A 22,785-nucleotide genomic window follows, 5' to 3' on the forward strand; every position below is an offset into this window, starting at 1 on the left:
ATCGGTACTTGGTTCTTTTGTCATGTGTTCCATTGATGATTGTTCGTGTTATATGCGTTTCTTGGATGCTGGAATCTTACTACTTGATTATTCAGAGTTTAGTGTTGCTTGAGGACAAGCAAGGTTCAAGTGTGGGGGATTATGATATTGCACCATTTATTTATATTTTTACACGCAATATTGGGTCCTAAACTCTTAATTCCGAGTTTATTTGATGATTAAATGTTCGTTTTCAAGCAAGATTAGTGAGAATGGTTCAAGAGATGAAGGTAAAGTTTATTGATGGTTTTAATGAAGATTCCAGCCGAAAAGATCATTCAAGTGAAATTTCAAATGAGAAACGAAGAAGAAAGCTCAAGATTTATGAAAGGAAGTTGGTTTTGGGAAATTTAGAGGCTAAATGACGATATTGATCAAGTTTTGGAAGATAATAAACATTACGCGAGAAGTTAAAATTCAAATCAAGCAAAGTCAAAGAAACAACACAGCCTCACGTTTTGGTCTCTCTGGTCGCGTTTAGGAAGCCTCGCGGAACGCGAGGTATGTGTTGAAAAGCAAGATTTTCCAAATTTTCAAACTCCAATCACTGATCAGTTTTTCGCGTTCAAGAAGGGTGTAGCCTCGCGAAACGCAAGGGTGTCTCGCAAAATGTGAGAAATGATGGTTTTCAGCTTATTTTAACTTCTATAAATAGTCGTGTTTAACCCTAAAATTTGGGTATCACTTTATTCTTTACGAATTTTTTTTATCTCTTGCAGTTGTTTTACGAATACTTTAGCTTTTCAACCCTAATTTAAGAGGGTTTATGCTTAAACTTTAAGTTTAGTTAGTTTTGCTTTTGTAATAGCTTTATAATTTCAATCTTAATTCAATACAATGTTTATGTTTGTTTATTCTTTATGTTTATTTGTTTCTTGCATAACTATGAGTAGCTAAATTCAAGTGTCCACTTAGATGAATGAACTAAGGTGAATGATTGCTATCTTTATAATTTATACACTTAATCTTATTGCCCAGATTTTGTTTAACTGAAAAACGACCATTATCTAGGTTAATTATCTAGTTGAAATTGCGATGATTATTAGCTACTTAACGAAAGTTGTATTAAGTGGTGACCTTTACTAGGTTATTGAACGTGAATACCTTAGGCTTTCGAATAATTAAATGATGATCTCTAAGTGGATTTATCTCTATTGATTTAAGTTCAATTTACTTTACGCATTTTCTTAGTTTAAATAAACAAAAAATTCCCCATTTTCTTAGGATACTTAGTAGTTTTAAGTTTCTGAATAACCCGCTCTTTGTGGATCGAACTGGTCGAATAATTGTTAAATTACTATACGAACTGGTTTTAGTTGCCTGAATTGTATGATAACTGATAGGTATTTTGCTAATAATTTTAGAGTACGAAATTACACATCACATATCGGACACCTAGTCGAGTCGAGGTCGATTCTCCTTTTATCGAGTTCGGTTCGTACTGGGAGTCTATTTTTTTGGGCTCGCCAGACAAACACTTCAAATTTTTGTGGTAATAGATTGTTCCTTAAAGTCATCCATTCCGAATTCGTGTTTGTTAACCTTGCGTTAATTAGATCTGTTAGCATGCTGAACTTCAACTTCAATTTGTTGAATTTCGAATAGTAATCTGCCCGAAGGTTGTCGAACCCAATGCCAAGTTAATTCCCTGTTCACATTCTCTCTATTTTTTCGGTATTTGACGAGTGCCTCTTTGTTTGTTTCTAGCCTGAAAATTCTCCCGAATCGATCACATAAAGGTTGGTTTTCAAGCCACGGGTCTTTCCAAAAAAATGTGCCTTCTCCATTATTAATAACCATGACAAAAGAGTTAGAAAACGAGATATCCAATTTTTCGAGTTCTACTTTAACAGACTTTGATGCCATTGCATACAGACTTCATATTGTTATTAATAGTATAGTTCTGTAATCTGCTAAACTCCCATCCCGATTATGAATGATTTTGACCCAAAACGCCTCATTTTCAATACGAAAACGCCACCATTATTTTTTCTAAAAGTGAAAGATTTTTAGCTTTCAAAGCTCCAAGATTTAACCCGCCCCACCCATAAGAAGAAATCACCGAATTCCATCTCACCAAGACGTTTTGAATATATTTTTACTAGTATAATGTCAATCGAGTATTATATAACACACAAAAAATACTTTAAAGTCAAAGTTGCAAATAAAAGACCTCTAAAGTCAAAACAAGACAATTGAACTATGACGGAGGTGTATGTAAATAATAAACGGATTTCTAAATAAAAAAAAAATTAAGAAAAACCTGTAGTGTTACAAGTTGTAATTCTGAAATTAAAAATGTAGATTCGAATGTATAAATGAAAAAAGTTTACTTTGATTAACGAAGTATAGAATTTCTGAAAATTATCATGAGATGTTAATAGAATAATAGATAATACTAATAATTAGCATGTGTACTAGAAATTTATTATTCAAGAATTAATAGTGTGTCAACATCATACCTTGAATAAATAAATTTTTAACTATTTATTAGTTATCATAATTATAATTAACATTATTAACATTAACATTATTAATTATTAACATTAACATTAACATTAACATTAACACTAACACTTACACTTATATACTAACAATGGCGTCGAATGTCGTCGTTCACTTATATACTAACAATGGCGTCGAATGTCGTCGTTTCAGTTATATCGGATCGTCGTTTTGAGTTTGCGTTCACATTACAAACGGTCCCTCAACTTCCACTATATTTACACAACGGCGCCTCAAGTTTACACTTTTTCAGGGGTAAAAAGTGTAAATATATATATAATATTATTAAAATAAAAGAAACTAATTCCACTCGAATTTATAACGGTCACTATCTTCTCGCTCGGTAAGAGTTAAATTTTTCAGAGACCACCGTTCAACTCGAAAAAATCTTACGAACCCAACAAGACTAACTATACGCGAAACGGACACTTCTAAAAAAAACGCTAAACACAACGACAACCCGTATCTTCCCGCTCGCCACGAGTTAAATTTTTCCGACACAGCGTCAGACTCGAAATAATTTTATGAACAAAACGAAATTAACCACGTTCGAAATGGACACTTTTAAAAAAACGCTAAACACAACGACAGCCCGTATCTTTCTGTTCGCCGGGAGTTAAATTTTTCCGACATCACCGTTACACTCGAAAAATTTATTGAACAAAACAAAACTAACTACGTTCGAAGATACTTTTTAAAAAACGCTTAACACAACGACATCTAAAACGGCGCTTAACACATGAGCCGTGTTCCCCTATGTAAATACACAACGCTACGTTAAATATGAATACGCAGGCCGAAATCTCTCACCGCAACGCGCGGGCCACTCCGGACTAGTTATAACTATAACCATAGTTATAGTATAACTTTATGCTATGTATATTAAATAGCAGAGGGCTGATCACGCGTTGCTACGAATCTCAACTTTTTCTTTTAGTATATACGAAATTTTGTTGGCGAAAGTTAAGTGGAAATAGCAAGGAAAAAGAAGGGTAAAAATAGCAAAAAAAAAGGGCAACGTTTTTGTGAGAAAAATAAGTTTAAAAACAAAATGGTAAAGCTTTTTTTTGCACGCCTTTAATAAAAAATGGCAGGGGAAAATGAGAGAGAAATAGTAAAAAAATAAATAAATTCACTGTAGCTTAGTACTGAGCCTTGTGGGTACAACTGTTTCTACACAACGTACTAGTCGATTAAGTTTGGAAGGGGTACTATTCATCAATAGTACCCCGAATTTGCTCTAATGCATATACGGAGTATATACAATATACAATATTAATATAATAACAGTTATATTGATTAAATGATGTTATATGTTTATTTTCTTTCGTATTTTCCATATAACACTATTATGTTAGTGTCCAAGATTACATACATAATTATATTAGTTTTTATTAAATTAGTTTATCATTCGGTGTGCATTGTGAATTTCTTTTATTTTTATTTTATATTAATTTCAATTTCTTTGTATACTTATCATCCACAACAATTTTTTTTTTTTTTTTAAAGCAAGACATTATTTTTATACATATTATTATGAAAGATTACAATGTGCCACAAAACGAGATTTTAGAGCTATGCAATGATCAATACAATGACAATGTTAAAGGTACAAGGTTTTGCGGTCAAGGGGAATGAAGTCAAGAAGAAAGAGTCTGACTTGCAGTGCTGATCAAGCAGCGACAAAGCAACCCGAGCTCAGCCAACTTAACCGCATAATTCCTCGATAAGTTATATTGATCGAGAATAAATTCACACCACTGCCGAAATTTACAGCAGCTCAATTTATATTCTGCGAACAAGCAACAGCCACATTTTGTGACCAGAACCGATTGTTCCATAAGAAGCCCAACCAACACCAGTACGATTTTTTGAGGACGAGATGTAGAAGTCGGGATTAATTAGCGATATTTATTTTGTTGCGCTCACAAATTAATTTATAAAATATTCTTGTGGAATTATACCTTTTATATTAGATTAATATTTAATAAATTCATATTATAAGTACAAGTCAATTAAATTTAATTAATACAATTTACGATAAAGTTTATAACACCCGTGCATGTATAATGAACGGTATAGTTCATGCACATAGTAATTAATACTACAATGAAATTACATGTATAAAAAATATATAATATATTAACAGTTAAATGACCCGTAGAATTACGGGTTTATTTAAACGAAACAGTTTATTGATATTTTTTAGGTATTAAGTGAATATAAATGTTAAAATCATTTAGTTTAATGACCAATGGAACCACAGATTCCGACTAAGAAACTTATCGTTGTTTTTAAAAAACATATTGATATACTTAACTTGGTCAGAATAAATGAGCTACATTCGTTCTGTCATCACCTTCTTCCAATTTTTATCACAATTACTGTTTTCTTTGTCATAAAAACATACATTACAACCTTTTATTGAGACATGTAGTTAGGTTACATGTGTAACATAATTAATTTCGTAAGGAGAACCCATTTTTGAATAATAATAATAATAATAATAATAATAATAATAATAATAATAATAATAATAATAATAATAATAATAATAATAATAATAAATAATAACAATAAAGTTTGCTTAAAAACTGAGTATTTATATTTTTAATAATAATTATTAGTAATAACAAATGCTTCTTGAAATTTTTTTAAAACTTAAAATACAATTATTATATAAAGGTTGTACAATATGTTTTAAAGTTGTACATGTATTAATCGGTTGTTTTGTAAAAGATTGTACAATTTGTTAAAAAGTTTGTACATATGGTCACGTGGGTATTTATATATTCTGGGTATTTATTTAATTTGATTTGTATATTTTTTTAATTAGAACTAATTTCATAATGTAAATCAGTAAAATGATATTATCGATTTGTATTTGTTTTTATTTTGTATATATAATTTATGATCATAAAATCTTATTGCGTTCAAAACCGACATGCCTATATTATCGGTATTATTATTTGTTTTTATTTTGTATTTTATTTTTAATTTTTAATTAAGTAGAATTAATATTAATATACAAAATAATAATGACATCATTATTATGAAAATTAAAAAGTAATTAGTGAAATGATGACATCGCTATTTTAAAGGTTTATATGAATATATAGAAGATTATTTGTTAAACATGCAAAAAAGAAAGTATCACAAGTAAAACATTGAACTTATTTCGTAATTAAATAATATAACAATATAAACATATATTACATATAATCTAAATTAATGACACATTTATTATTGAGCAAATGGTCTAACATAAATAATCAAAATTGACAATAATAAAGATAAATATTACTTTTTCAAATGCCTAAAAAGTAACAAATTCAAGTATTTATGTATATAATTAATATACACATTATATAGTTATATTTTCTTACATTAACAGATAATATTTTTTCAATTTAAACTACTTGAATAAAACGAATTAGAATTTGTACATTATAAATAGGGTGGCAATTGGGTATATAGAAGTGGCATTACATTCCAATCAAACAATAGAAGAGTTACCACCTTCAATTTGGTTTCACAATAATGGTAAGAAAACTATATATATCCACAAATATAGTCATTACAAATTCACAATACTTACATTAATCTTAATTTCTTTCTTTGGTAGGGTTTATTGATGCTACTATTTTTGAGCTTTTGTCACATTTCATCAAAAACAATACATGCTACTACGTATGATGTAACATCTTATGGTGCGGTAGGAGACGGGAATACAGACGATACAAATGTAAATAACCACTATAAGCTTATAAACAATATGGTTCGATGCAAAGGAATAGAAGCACAAACCGAATTAACTGTATTCTAACGATGTTTGTGTTTGACTGTTTGTAGGCTTTTGTTCGTGCATGGGCTAATTTATGTAGAGATAAGTCACAAAACCCGACATTGATCATTCCACCAAGCAAATCATTTTTAATTGGCCCAGTTGCATTCAATGGCCCATGCAGATTCCGTAGAATATATGTTAAGGTAATCTTTTCTTAATTTTTTTTTTTTTTTTTCGAAAAAACGGAAACTTAAAGTTGAATGCTACACGTCTTTTTTAAGGCAAAGTTTAAGCATTTATTGTAAAATGTTACTTTTACATATTATCACATATTTTATTTTTCATACTTAAATTCAGGAATCAATCAATATATTAATGAAAATATGTAGTTTTATATTGGAAAAAATAACTTTGCAATTAATGATTAACCATAGTTTTTAGGGCTATGATTATCATTTCCCGTAAAATAACAACGGATCTCTTTATCAATGAATGAAGAAACCAAGATGATACAAAGGAGGCCAAAAGATAGACAGAATAAACCACAATAGACAACTTACAACAAACGCGAGACCAAACACTATCGAACTAAACACTAAAGGCAACCAATCAAAATCTAATCGAAAGCAAACAGAATACAAATAAAAACTCACACACAATCCACCAAAGAAATAATACTTACCGTGCCCCAAATTAATAGTACTTTTTGACTTTTCAAAGTCTTTATTCTTTAATATTGACTTTAAATAACTTTTTTGTGTTATATAATATTTGATAAAAATTATACCAAATGAAAGCACATATAAAACTTAATTTATTCATATAATTTTCATCAAATATTATATTGCACAAAAAGTTATTTAGAGTCAAAGTTAAAAAATAAATTAAAGACTTAAGTAAAGTTAAAACATGATTATTACGGAGTAATTTGGAACAAAGGGAGTACTTGATATACATCATTATAGAATTAAGAGCATCTACTGGAAATCATTATAGAATTAAGAGCATCTAATAGTCTTTCATCAATTTCATGTCTTTTTCTCCTTACAGATGATTTCATAATTTTTGCTTAGGCAAATTAAATATATAATCTTTTCATTTGTTTTGAACATTTATGTAATGTAATATGTAATGTAATTTAACCTAGGACCGTCCTGTCAATTTTAAGGGACATGTTCAATAGGCAAAAAAAGACCTTTTGTATACGAAAGTTTTCTTATATTTACAAGAATAATTTCAATAATACTGCGAAAAGTGTAACATTTTTAAAACTTTATATATAAATGGACCATAAAATATATATTGTTGAGTTATATTTTTGAGCCACTTTAAAATTTAAAACTTAGCACGCCCCAAAATCGAGCATATATAATCTTTTCTCTTATATTAACAAAATGAATGAATATATCACTGAATTTTGTGTGATATCTTATTTTGGATGTTAATTTAATAAATAAATTCGGTAACATATGTTATTACTTATTACTACATTATTATTCTACAACTAATATTGTGAACTTAATAAACATTTATAAATCAAATCATAAACAAGTACTTTTTTTTAAAGGCAAACTCACACACCCATCTAATATTAACACAAATATATACACCACGAAATGTCCTAAGCATGACTCGAACCCTCAACCTCAAAGTTGTAAGGGTGATCTCGATACCGCCAAACAATCGGCTCTTTAGTCATAAATAAATAAATACTTTATCATCATTACATCATCACTTTTTTTAATGATCTTATGCATTTCTTAGAAGTCATTATTAATCCTTTTCTTTTGCTATTAAACAAATGACATGAATACATCAAAATGATTAATCTACTATAATCAAATCTTAATGGTTAATCTTACAAGTTGTGGTTATATGATCAGGTATTGGGCGACATCGTTGCACCAAAGACTATGGCCGGATGGAGAAATTGTGTAAAGAACCGGTTTTGGATCGTTTTCAGTTCAATAAATGGACTCACCATCAACGGACCAGGCCGCATTGATGGCCAAGGCTCGATTTGGTGGGGCGACCAGGTTAAATTTTCACCTCAACCTCAACTTCAGTACCAAACACCATGTGTACATATATCCATATATCATAGTACTCATTGATCCTTCTTTCTGAACAGCCATTATCCAGAAAATGCGAGCGACCAACAGTAAGATGCCTTCTTCGTACGTTAAACAGTAAACATGCACTAACATAAGAATTCGGCTATGCATAAACTAATACGTGCGCAAAATGTGAACCTTTCAGGCTTTACATTTTACTCATTGCAACAGCCTTCGACTAAGAGGCACAACTCATATTAACAGCCCAAATCTTCATATTAGCCTTGTTAATTGCCAACATGTAGATATTGGAAATCTTCATATTATAGCACCTGGAGACAGCCCCAATACTGATGGAATTGACCTAAGTGCTTCCAAACATATTGCTATCCATGACACTCACATTTCAACTGGTATAATTTTCAATCTTTAAATCTTTTCATTTTACTTTTAATTTTATTTTAATATTAAATTTTTACCAAAGGGCTATTGAGCTAGCAGTATCAAGGTTATACTTCTTGTATTAGTTGATTAATTTTTAATCTTTGCTGCACTTGAAACAGGTGATGACTGTGTGGCTATTAATGGTGGCATTTACAATGTCAGTGTAACGAGGGTGTTTTGCGGACCTGGTCATGGAATAAGGTAGACAAATATATAAGCTTCGATAATTAGTTCAATACGAACATTTTCCTTAGCTCCATTAATGTGTTTTTGCAGTATCGGAAGCCTAGGAGAAAACGGTGGTTATGACACAGTCGAAAAAGTGCGCGTAGAACATTGTAATATCTCAGGAACGACAAATGGACTACGAATCAAGACAGTACCGGTAACTTTTTAATTTTTATTTTATTTCATTTGTTCTTTTTTTGTGTGGAAGGACATATTTGAGTTTGATTAAGTTTATGAATCGCAGGGTGGAACAGGGTACGCTAGGGGGATCGTATTTCAAAACATTAATCTTGAAAACGTTCAAAATCCAATACTAATCGATCAGCACTACTGCAGTAATATGGAAGATGCTGCTTGCCCTGCACCAGTAAGTGATTCGATCTTATAATAAATAACAACAATCGCATTCTTCATTTGTACGAAACTGTACTCACTTTTTCCCCCCTTTGATTAGCCAAACTTACCAGCCGTGCGAGTGAGTGATGTGACGTATAATAATATATACGGGTCATCAGCATCAACACAAGCAATTACGTTTAGTTGCAGCGCAAAATATAAGTGTACTGGACTCAGAACAACGCAAGTTGGAATCACTGGACAAGATGATTTTGCTTTTTGTCAAAATGCTCAAGGGAGATTTGTTTCTACAACCCCAAGTATTAGATGCAATTAGATGTATTAATCCCCTCATATTGGAAATTATATTAATGAATTGTAACAGATATTAATTAATATTGAAAAAGTATACATACATACATATGTATAATTGTTGTATATATGTATGTCTGTACGTATTCTTGAATATATTCAAGTGATTTAAGTGGCTATGAATCTTTGTTCAGTTGGATCGGTTGAACCTAACAATAGAGATGAAACCGATGAGTTTTTAGTTTCTTAAAATTTAAACTGAACCGCTCAAGTTAAGTTAAAACAAAACCAAATTATAATCTTTATGGGAAATAATCATTGATATAAAATTTAATGCACAGATGATGAATTTCATATACATATGAAACAATTTTTAATCTTTGAAAGTGTACTGTAAAATCTGTGCAACCATCAACGCGACTAAGATTTTATATCTTCAACGCATAGACTATCTATACAGAATTTTTAATATCACTTCTTCTGTTGAGGTAACCTCTGAATCACAACCTGCAATTTTAACGCATTTAATTATAAACGGGGTCAATTTGCGTTGTATATTATACAAGGTCTAAACCTTATATTTAGTGGTGCCCAGTGGTTGGGGCCCTAAGTTCCTTGCAAGAGGTCACTTGTTCGAATCCCGTATGGGACGAATATATAGTGGTGGCCAGTGAAGGTCGGAAACAGCCATGGAGTAATCCCCTTGCTGGGCTGCTCACATCAGAGTATGGGGTTGGATTACTCGCCCTCCCGGGTAGCTCGAACAGGGAAAACCTTCTACCTTTTATTATATAAGGTCTAATCCTTCAGCTACAACGGAAACGCATCACGTATGCTGGAAGTCATCTAACGTATATTTTTAATGCATACATTATCCTAAACCATTTTATTCAACAATGTATATTATTGTTGTTTTACTGTTTTTAGTTAATTACTTATAAACAAATAAGATGGACTAAAAAGGTATTGCTAGTCAACCTAGCCAAAATGACCCATTCCAATCTGAGCCTGGTTTGACCCATTACCAAACTTATCCAACCTAACCACCTTGCCACTGCTATATAGCTAAAATGAATAGTTGACTTGTAGATTTTCATAACGCATACCTTTCCCGAGTTTTCTTTGTTTCCGACAATGGTCTGGCAAGCTAGCCTCCATGACTCAGGTTTCTGCGTAAAAAAATAGCACATATCAGTTATGCAGATTTTTTATAACATAAATTATAGATAAATGATCCTGTTTAAAAAATGATACCTTCTTCAAGTATTTGAGTTCAGTATTTGTTCTCTCATTTAAAACCTCATTTCCTTCTACAACCTGCACATATAATATTATAATACAACAATAACAACATAAAGCAGGTACATTGCAACTAATAAGAATATTTTGACTGATTCAACTACTAATAGATTGATTCAGGTAACATTCAATCTCTAACGAGTAAACTAATAACAATACCTAATAATTAAACGGGTCAACTAGGTCAAAATTTTCCAAAAATGTATTCTTGATGTATAGAACTTGCTACAAAGTTTACGCATAATAAAAAAATAAATTACTAGTTGAAAGATATATTAAATGTTTACACATAAATTAAACTCTCGGGAAAAAATGTTTACCCTGTAAAAAGTTACATCTTTTGACCCACCCATTTTGCTATCTTTACTTTAAATCAATCACTAATTATTCTTAGCTTATGAAAGGATCTAGGCATATAATCCTTCATGTCGTATAGCCTAGTATCCACATAATTTAATGGCCTAGGTTATTGAAGAACAAAAACAGCTTAAAGAGATACCTCGACGATGCAAGTGCCACAACTTCCTCCACCTCCACAATTCATCAATTTTCCCTTCAAGAACAAATTTATAAAAAAGATCGTGTCATTCAATACTACATGTTTGTATGATATGAGGTGAAATGAATATGTAATTACAATAAGAACAAGATACTCCGTAAGAGTCAATAGAATATTTTTAGAAAATACTCCGTAAGAGTCAATGGGAAAATAAAAGTTTAATCAAACAAGATAATTTTTTAAATCAATTTTTTTCTAACGCAAATATCCACTCACCCACACAACTACTATAACCTCCACAAATGTGTCAACTAAGACGTGAACCATAAGCTCTTGATTGATGAGCTACTCACGTATCAATAGGCCAAAAGTCTTTTGTTTTTTTTATTTTTACCTATATTTTCTTCTACCTTTAAGATAATTCGATTCAATTTTCCTAGTCGTAGATAGCAGTAGGAACACTGAAAACACTATTAGACGGTGGTGAATTTACATTACAAGGTGTGGGGTCTAAGAACCAACTACATTGGAATTTTTTTTATACAAAATACTCTTCAAATTATATTGGACACCACTAATTTAACTATAGTACCTAATATATTTTTAGGATTTATGGTTTTTTGAAGCTAAATAACCACTAAATATAAGTAGCCCACTTGTAGACCCCTTTGATTTTTGATCCTAGTATCGCAACTACTCTTAGAACAACCAAAATATTAGATCATAATAATATGGGTTAGAATAAGAACATACCATGGAATTTGGTAATAGTTACCGATGCAAGTTGCTATAAGCCTTCTAAGGACCCCACTACTTTGGAATTATTTCTACAAAATACTCTTCAAAATGTATAGGACACCACTAAATTTAACTGTAGTACCCCACATTCCATTAGTATTTATTGTTTTTTCGAGGTAAATAACACTAAATATAACTAGTCCACTTCAGGACCGCTTCGAATTTTGATCCTAGAATCGCCACTACTCTTAGAACTACCAAAATGTTTGATCCCAATAATATGGGTTAAAATAAGAACATACCATGGAAATTGGTAATAGTTACCAATGCAACTATGCAAGCCTTCATAGGGGTAATGTGTGTGTGTGTGTGTGTTTGTGTGTGTATTATTACGACTAGTAGAAGTGTAAAGTAGTAACATACATACATCCCGTAAAGCTCGAGCTTGTTATCCGACATAATAGTTCTTAGAAGCTTCTCTCCGCTCACTGCCACCGCTTTGTCCATAGGATACTTCCCATCTCCCCCGGCTTTTGGCTTCAATTCATCACCAATACAACCACCACATAAAACTAATTAATTAACTAATTAATCGCACATTAACTTGTAATATGTCTAATGAGTGCATATGTAAAAAATATATTACGAATGTAAAAAATTCTAAAAACTACATCATAATCATATTAATTCACAAGTTAGCCCAAGTGACACCTCTTATTTATAATCAAGGAATTGGCTGCAAATGGCTTATTAATCTTTTTACTTAAATAAATGTTAGATACAAACTAGTGAGGTACAAACATCCTAAGTGATGATACAACTATACATGTTATACAACTATTCAAGTGTACTTTACAAGTATATATCAGTTTTGTAATTTTAAAAATTACTGCCATTGCCAAAAATTAAAGTATAATACAACACTTATATAACCAAAAAAAGGGTATTAGATTACCCCTATAAATTCGAGCTCTATTTCAGGTATTGGTGTCGGTGGTTCTTGATTTGAATTGCTGCTGGCAAAGGACAACACCGGTGTTCTCTTTCTAGTGAAAGATGTGGACAGTTTTAAGGAACTATTACTGCCGGCGGTAAGCTCCGGTGATCGAAGGGGCAACGGTGAAAAGTTCACGGCGAATGACATTTGTTTATTTCTGGCCTCGAAATCCTTTTTGGGTTCGGTTGCGGTGTTTCTGTAACCACATAAACTGTCTTTGAATAATTTTACTAAAACCCCTGTACTAATAATGAAGTACGAGTTTACCCTTCATCTTATGAATGTTGTTATACTAGAACCTTAGAAATTTAGAACCGAGACAATGGACTTCGTGCCTGACTCTTTAAGACTTTATCCATAAATCAGGCCCATTAAGAGCATTATGGGCCATATGCAACTCTTATTTATTTATTTAATTATTATTTTTATTTTTTTAACGAGGCGATATGGACATCAAATCGCATTTGTGTTGGCAGTACCATCAAATGTTGAAAACTCCCGGCTTGAAGTGAGAATCGAACCTGAGTTGGCAGTACTTCAAGTTGGATCCCAACCCCATACCAGTTAGCCAATTTTCGGTGGTTATGCAACTCTTATAGCTCTTGGGGGCCGAGTTCTTATCCGTCTTGATACGGAGTATATGATGATGTATGTCTAATTCACGTAATCACGTGTTTGCACCGAAATACTCCGTTGTATGATTAGATACGAAAACATTTATGCAGTCTTAAAAGTCAAACACTAGATACGGAATATCATATAGTGACTCACATATCACCTTTATTTAGCAACACAAAGAATTCCATAAACACTAAAAATATACACAACCAAAGAAGCTTCGCTTCAACGGTATCCCCAACACTTTGTGCGTTGGGGCGAGAGTTAGGTCATGGGTTCGAGCCTCGCTCGGCCCATCCTATTAATCAATCTGCCTGAAATATGGAGGTCTAGATTGACCTCAAGGGGTTTTCTCCCGGGTACATTCAGAATTCAAACCCGATATGCCTGCCCTATAGATGATTTAAGGATCAGGTTCCTACAATGCGATTCAGATTTCCTCCTGAAAGTGCGTGCGTGTATGGCAAATGAGAGTATTCGATGCCGACTGTTGTCTTTTAAAAAAAATATACACAACCTTCTGCGTTGAGTGTGAAGTAGATTTAAAACAAAGAAACAAATGTGAGCTAGTGGTGTTAGTTATATTTTGGTTAGAAGGAGAAATGGAGTTTTGTCTCACATTGGTAGAAGAGTGAAGTTGGAGGTGAACTCCTTGGCTATAAAAGGAGGCCATGGGATTACTTCCAAATTGCACTAATCAATACACTTTAAGTATTTGATTATTTATTTCTTTCTTACTCTTGTTTGAGAGTTGTATTAGTTAAATATTTTGGAGAGTGTAGTTGGCTTAAGAGAGTCGTCTATATCATTGTAACAATTTGTGATATAGCGTATTTCTCTCTTTGGGGGCCGTGATTTTTCCCCTGTTTTGGAGTTTCCACGTTAAATCTTGTGTTGTGTATTGTTCGTATTTCTTTACTATTATTGTTGGGCTGGGTGGTGGGAATTAGTCAGACCGTAATTTCCCAACAACTGGTATCAGAGTGTCAGGTTTGACGGGGGTCTCGGTTATAAGAGTCGGAGTATGCTCTGTGGTTGCCACGGGAGTGGATCGTCCACATCAGAAACGAGTTCTATTGATCGTATAGGGTATCTGGTTAGACAATATTTTTTCTGATTCGTAGTAATAATTGGATTTGTTAGTGACGAGTTGTGGATTTCTGATTTAAAGGGTCCTGGCTACCTGCTACATCTTTTGGCTATTCGAAACGTGAGCAAAATCAGAGAAAGTGTTGTTTATAGGATACGAATACGATGTCGAAGTTCAGTCCAATGAGGTTTGATGTAGAGAAATTTGATGGGAGGATCAATTTTGGCTTATGGCAGGTTCAAGTCAAGGATGTGTTGATTCAGTCCGGGTTACACAAGGCATTGAAAGGTAAACACACCTTTGTTTCCGGCAGTGATTCTAGCAGTAAGTTCGATGAAGAAGAATCGGATGATATGGATTTGAGGGCAGCAAGTGCGATTCATTTGTGTCTTGCAAAGAACGTGCTTACAAATGTGCACGGGTTATCAACGGCAAAGGAGCTTTGGGTTAAACTAGAGCAGTTGTACCAGGGCAAGGGCATCTCAAATCGGTTGTGTCTTAAAGAACAAATTCATACTGTGATGACCCGAAAATTTTCGACCAAATTTAAACTTAATCTTTATATGATTTCGACACAATAAGAAAAGTCTGTTTGGTTAAGTCTCAAAAATTTTGAACTGTTTCATATATTCATTTGACATTCGACTCTCTTCGACGATTCACGGACAAATATTTGAAAATAGTTTCATATATATTTATATATATATATATATATATATATATATATATATATATATATATATATATATATATATATATATATATATAATAACAATGAACGACTAAATTGTTATAACTAAATTTGTAAAATAATATACGATGTAACGCATATTATTATTTTATATATATATATATATATATATATATATATATATATATATATATATATATATATATATATATATATGTGTAAAGTATATAAAAAATAAAAAATATTAAATGATTGTAATAGTTTGATGTTTCGATTGATATTAAGCAAGTTAAATCTAAATTTAATATCACTGATGGTGTAGACTAGTGAATTATTAAATATCTTCCACATGTTGCATATATACTCCCAATATGCTTGATCATATCGATAAACACAATTACATCTGTTTCGTTTACTGTCCAAATCAACCACCATATAATAATATATATACTTTTACATATAGTACACAAGAGATATTATAGACACATGATTCACTTGATATGTAATATATTATTATTATTATTATTATTATTATTATTATTATTAATTATTAATTATTATTAGTATTATAAAATATGTATATATATATATATATATATATATAGATACATGACTTCAATCATAAAAATCCATCTGCTTTTAATCTAATTTTGATTCCATGACCCCAGTCCTCAATTCAAAACAAAAATATTTGTTAAACATCAACTTCATTTGTACAAGTTGAATTTCATTTTCTTACTTTTGCTTTCTTGTTACCCATCTAATCTACCTATCCCATCTATTCTATTTTTCTATACTATATTATGAATGTATACATTCATAGAAGAAAAACCCATCTACATTATTTATTGATTATGTTCTTCTTTCCTCTTTCGTATTCTGTCCAAAGAATAAATACCCGCCATCACCACAATCACCAAATCACTTCCACCTTCTTCTCTGTGGTCTTCTTTTTTGTCTGCTCAACAAATGCACTTCCATATTATTTTTTTGTTTAAATCGGATCACCAACGGAGTAGTATCACCACCTCATCTCCACCACTTGCCATCAACTTTTGCTACTTTTTTTTTCTATTACGTTTGAAACTACAAGGCTACCACCTTCATCCTCACCATCATCTCTTCTCCTTTGTGAACATCATTGAAATAACCTTCACCTTAAACTCATCGTTTTTATTTTATTTTATTTTTCTTCTTCCTTCTTTTTATTCATTCGTGGGTAACCCATCACTCTACTACTTCCATTCTTTAATATTGTCGATAAAACTTTAGCTTGTTCTTGTTTGTTACGATCACAAAACAAAACCAAACCAAACCACCTTCATCACTTTTAATATAAACACCATTAAAACCATCGAAATAGTAACGTGTAACTGCTATCCTAGTTCCGTGTACATCCGAACAACAAACCACCATGTTAAACTATCGTGAATTGCCAACGTTTTCTACTGTTGTATTTCCGGTCAGCTTTAAGACCATTGCACAACCATTAAACAACCATAACAACCACTAAACTACCTGCACTATTTTCTTCTGTTCTCTTTTCGATTGTCACCAAGAACAATTATTGAATATCACCTATAAAACTGCATCATCACTTTCATATTTTTTTTATGTTCCTTTCTGCGAAAAACCACAGCGCCTACAATCCATCTTTATAACTACAACATTTATTATTTTATGAAGATAAAGCAATGCAATTACTAATAAACAAATATAAGAACGTATGGTGCGTGAATTTTTTTCTTTGTTTTTCCTAGTTGGCCGACAAAAGACTTCCACACATAATTTAATATAAGGATGGCTGCAATTGTCTTCCACTAGTGCTGTTTATAAATCATCCTACCGAACCCCACTAGCCTCCAATTGTTTATTTCACGGTGTATATAACAAGTTTAGAACAAAACTGGACGTAATTTTTGTTATGGGACGAGATTCGATTCATGTTTGGACCGGGATCTAATTGGGTTACGTTTGGGCTGCTGCCATATTTCGGTATTGTTTTAAAATTTGATGATGATAAACATAGGGTGACGATGATGATAATGCTATGTTGATTAAGATGATATAGCGATAAGGTTAAGATGATGATGATCGTTATTGTTTTCCTGTTTATGGATTTCATTCAAATCATAAACCCAAACGAATTATGCCTCAGCTTTTCTGTTATTTATATTTTTCCTGTCGACATTAACCTACAACAATTTGGACCGTATACTTGTTGAGTTATTGTTTGGGCTGTTTAGTTTATTATTGGGCCGGGATTTAATTTAACTATTGGGCCGTGGTTATTGGTGTGTTGGGCTGATATCGATTGGGTTCTAGGCAGAATTAGAAAACAGCAGAAAAACGGGGTATATAAATTTCAGTTAGAGAAATTAAACAGAAAGATAGATCAGTTCAATTGGTTAAGCATGTGTTGGGTGAACGGGAGGTCGCAGGTTCAAGTCACGTTGCGGGCATTTATTTTTACAAGCTAGCTTTTAAGGTAGATTTCATTTTCAAAGTTATTATTTTTATTTTTATTATTATTATTACTATTATTATTAGGTATTAGTAATATCATGATCATTATTAGTATTACTATTATTATGATTATTAGTATTATTATTGGTATTATTATTATTATTATTATTATTATTATTATTATTATTATTATTATTATTATTATTATTATTATTATTATTATTATTATTACTCTTATTGTTATTTTTATCATTATTATTCTAATTATCATTATTATTATTTTAACATTAATATCATTATTTATAACATTATTATTATTATTATTATCATTTTTGCTACTAGTATCATTATTATTATTATTACAACTATATTATTATTAAAAGAATTTTTTTTAGTAAAGTTATTATCTTTATTAAAGATGTTTTAAAAATCATTATTAAAAACAATCATTAATATTATTATTAGAATTATCACAAATTTTATCATAATTAGTATTATTTCTATCATTATTATTATTAGTATTATTAATATATCAAATGAAGATTTTCTATATAAAAATATATTTAGTACTTTTGTGTTAAATGTTAATTATCTATATAAAAATAAATATATCTAATTAAATTATTAATAAAATCACTAATAATATATATATATATATATTTGTTCGATTTCCATTACATGTATCAATATACATAATGGAATATAGGTTCGTGAATCTGAGGCCAACCCTACTCTTGTTAAATGACGTCATATGTATTTTTACTACAAAATACAGTATGGTGAGTTCATTTGCTCCCTTTTACTCTTTACATTTTTGGGACTGAGAATACATGCGCTGTTTTTACAACTACTTTATTAAATGCTTTTGAAATATATTTTGAACTGCGAATACATGAAATGCTTTTATAAATGTTTGACGAGATAGACACAAGCAAAACATTCCTCGAATGAATTATTATGCATGCAGAAGTTCTGTGGATTATTATTGAATTAGTTGGACGTTATAATTGCCACTAATTGTTGTGAATATTTCCCCTGATTATTATTGCTTGGTAACCTAAGAATTAGAATCGGGTATGACCCTAATTCACGCGAATCCTAAAGGTAGCTACCGGGTTTAACACCCCCATCCAGAATGTTCACTAGACGGAAGGGCTAGTGGGCGTGGTGTTTAGTACTTCGAGGTTTATATATTATACAGACGAGATGTTCTGTTTTGGGGATATTATTTATGCGCATTATATGTTAAGGTCGGTTACCAAGCCAAGCTATGAAAGCAATGAAAAGTGAATGTTATGTATCGAGAGAATGATTTTATACACAGGTTATGTGTATGTTATTTTTGTGCACAAGATATGTGTACGGTTACTAAGATTTATGAAAGATGATTTCGTACACGAGAAAGGTGTACTGTATTTAAAAGATATCGCATGTACATTACAGGTGTGTATAGGATTTCGGCCCATTTGTACCATGCAGTATTTAAATCTTGTGGTCTATCAAAATGATGAATTTTATTGTTTTATGATAAACTTATGAACTCACCAACCTTTTGGTTGACATTTGAAAGCATGTTTATTATCAAGTATGAAAGAAATCTTCCGCTGTGCATTTGCTCATTTTAGAGACATTATTTGGAGTCGATCATCGCAATGGAACCAGATGTTGGTGACTTCATCCTGATGGATTAGGACGGGTCCTTTCACATACTCTGCGTATGGATGGGGGTTCAAAGATTTCAGATCATCTAAGTATTCTTAACGGTATTGTTTCAGAACTGGAGGCTATTGGAGTTCAAACGGATGATGAAGATAAAGCTTTGAGGTTGATATTATCTTTATCATCGTCTTATGAACACATGAAACCTATTTTGATGTATGGGAAGAAAACTCTGAAGTTTGAAGACGTTACTAGCAAGCTCTTATCCGAGGAGAAAAGACTGGAAGGTAACGGGGTCTCGTCATCAGGAGATACGATAGTGTTGTGTTCGGATAGGCGAAAGAGAAACTCTGGGAAGAATCTGGTATGCTGGAGGTACGGGAAGACTGGGCATGTAAGGGTTAATTGCCCAAGTTGAGCTAATCCGGCAAATGGCTCCAAAGACGCTAACATTGTCTTCGTTGTTACGGAGAGTGACGGATTCCTCTGAAGTCACACCATCCTCATGGTGTGTTCGCGCCACAATGGAAAGGGATGTTCGTTAGCGGTTCCACAATTGCACATGGACATTGGTTTGGCATTGATGCAGGTTGTGTGGTGGAAACTGATGTTGTAGCTGATGAAACTTCCAGGGAAAGCCAAACAGGAAGTTGCACCATAAAGTTTCAGCTGGTTGTTCAACAACATGTGCCGAGGTGAAATGATTGGAATGTGATATTCTAAGTGCTATACTCTTAATGGTGGAGTATGATAATTCTTGTTAAGAGTTATGATTGTCTGTAATGACAATGATTGTCGGTTTAGACAATGTTCGGTAAGATGCAAGTTTTGTCTCTTGGGAGATAATGTCAACGGCATGAAGATGAGGATCTTGAAGTTGTCGTCGAGGAAGCGTCTACATCGGTTATCTTTGCAATGTGGAAGCATGATTATTTTCTTCTATTCAAAAGGTGGAGATTTGTTAGTTATATTTTGGTTAGAAGGAAAAATGGAGTTTTGTTCCACATTGGTAGAAGAGTGAAGTTGGAGGTGAACTCCTTGGCTATAAAAGGAGGCCATGGGATTACTTCCAAATTGCACCAATCAATACACTTTAAGTATTTGATTATTTCTTTCTTTCTTAATCTTGTTTGAGAGTTGTATTAGTTAAATATTTTGGAGAGTGTAGTTGGCTTAAGAGAGTCATCTATATCATTGTAACAATTTGTGATATAGTGTATTTCTCTTTTTGGGGGCCGGTGGTTTTTCTCCTGTTTTGGAGTTTTCACGTTAAATCTTGTATTGTGTATTGTTCTTATTTCTTTACTATTATTGTTGGGCTGGGTGGTGGGAATTAGTGAGACCGTAATTTCCCAACAAGTGGGTCATGTTTCGTGACTATAGATCACCAATGGTCACATTTTGGTTGAAACGTGAGATCTTGTGTCATAACGTGAGAAATGTGATCGAGCATAAAGTTATTTTTGGTACAAGGTCACGTATAGTGACATAAATGTCACCAAATGTGAGGCTAGTCAGAAGTTGGAATTCTTATGCATTTAGGAGTCCTAGTTTGTGTTTGATTCGTTGTACTTTAACACTATAAATACATCCCTATAACGTGTATGCACGAAATTTATGGTAAATAATTTCTAGTTTGTGACTGTAGAGTTATACCGTTCTCCGTGATTTAGAGTTGAGATATAACCACTTTAGATCTTTGTGTTGTTTATCTTTATTTATTGTTATGCTTTAATTATTCGTTTGTCGTTGTGAGTTTATTATCGTGGAACGTCATGTTTCTTGGTTAGGGTCCTCACAAATTCCTAACAAGTGGTATCAGAGAGATATATAGACTACGAGATCGAGCATGATGATGAATTGAAAACATGAATATGATATAGTTGACGATTCGGTTCTTTCATCAAGGTTTTCCTTTAAACGACGGGATCCAGTTATTTATTTATATTTGCAAAATGTATCGAGACCAAGTGATTCAGTTGATCGCTGTAAATTTGGGATATGTCTATGTATCCAGGGAAGTTGACCACACTAGGAGTGTTCACCGTCCGATTTGGTCCGATTTTGACTAAATCTCAAACCAATCCGATGTTCACTGTTTCAAGATATGTCAAACCAGACCAGATCGAGAATGTTTTCTTGCGGGAGGGTTTGGTCATGTTTGGGGTGGTCCGGTTTGAACGGTTTGACAGTTTCGAGTTTTTTTCTTTTCTTTTATAAATGAGTTTCGATATGGTGTTACTCGTGTCCTAATTACGATGGATTGATGACCTATATACCATAAAGCATTATTTCCTTGGCAAAGAAGTAGTTATACTATGAATTATTGTTAGAAAACTTAAAGTAAGGTTACATGAATCCGTGAATCATTAAATGAAGGAATATACTCAATTTGCTTTTATATGCTATATGTTAACCTGTAACATACAGTAGTAAAAGATAATTGCAATATACAATGACATTTTATATTAAAGAATGGGCTCAACATATCAAACTATCACGCAATATATATATATATATATATATATATATATATATATATATATATATATATATATATATATATATATATATATATATATATATAATCATTCAGGCTTGCCTGAGTGGCCACCGAGTTGCCAAATGAAGCACACCACCCGGGTTCAATCCTTGGCTATGCCAAATTGTTCAAAAAGGGAGTGTGACAAGAGGGTGTGCATAATGCGCAATTCACCCGGTACCAGGTCTCGCGCTCGGGGGGCTTGATTACCCGAGATTTTATCTTCTATGGGAGAGCCAAATAGGAGGGAAGTAACCAATTGGGGGGAAACGGGGGGAGCAAAATTTTATTTTTTTCGTTTTTTGAAAAAAACTTTGTTCACGAACATTATAGATGGGATGAAAATATGAACATTTAGTAGAGACACTTTGTGATAAATGTTTTTATTTTGGCGGGAAAACGCTCGAAGAAGTAATATATAACAATTATCGTGTTTTTCGAGCGTATGTTGAGGTTTCAGCTATTGGGGTTTAGATATTAG

The 22,785-nt window shown here is 32.1% G+C and overlaps 2 protein-coding genes across 2 annotated transcripts; one reads left to right on the forward strand and one right to left on the reverse strand.

The window, feature by feature from the left end:
• The first annotated feature begins 251 nt into the window (after nt 1-251).
• LOC139888349 (probable polygalacturonase At3g15720) lies at nt 252-9,955 on the forward strand. The gene is made up of 11 exons (XM_071871363.1): nt 252-377; nt 6,170-6,289; nt 6,397-6,534; nt 8,215-8,367; nt 8,463-8,492; nt 8,591-8,798; nt 8,949-9,030; nt 9,106-9,214; nt 9,302-9,424; nt 9,512-9,713; nt 9,900-9,955. The coding sequence occupies exons 1-11, from the start codon at nt 252-254 to the stop codon at nt 9,953-9,955; spliced, it is 1,347 nt and encodes a 448-aa protein (XP_071727464.1).
• Nucleotides 9,956-10,016: 61 nt separating this feature from the next.
• LOC139864163 (photosynthetic NDH subunit of subcomplex B 3, chloroplastic-like) lies at nt 10,017-13,400 on the reverse strand. The gene is made up of 6 exons (XM_071852753.1): nt 13,197-13,400; nt 12,665-12,778; nt 11,504-11,557; nt 10,960-11,022; nt 10,812-10,874; nt 10,017-10,212 (listed from the first exon to the last, which is right to left on the reverse strand). The coding sequence occupies exons 1-6, from the start codon at nt 13,383-13,385 to the stop codon at nt 10,177-10,179; spliced, it is 519 nt and encodes a 172-aa protein (XP_071708854.1). The 5' UTR covers nt 13,386-13,400; the 3' UTR covers nt 10,017-10,176.
• Nucleotides 13,401-22,785: the final 9,385 nt, after the last annotated feature.

The sequence above is a fragment of the Rutidosis leptorrhynchoides genome, chromosome 1 (genome assembly GCF_046630445.1).
Source record: "Rutidosis leptorrhynchoides isolate AG116_Rl617_1_P2 chromosome 1, CSIRO_AGI_Rlap_v1, whole genome shotgun sequence".
Taxonomy (NCBI): Eukaryota; Viridiplantae; Streptophyta; class Magnoliopsida; order Asterales; family Asteraceae; genus Rutidosis; species Rutidosis leptorrhynchoides.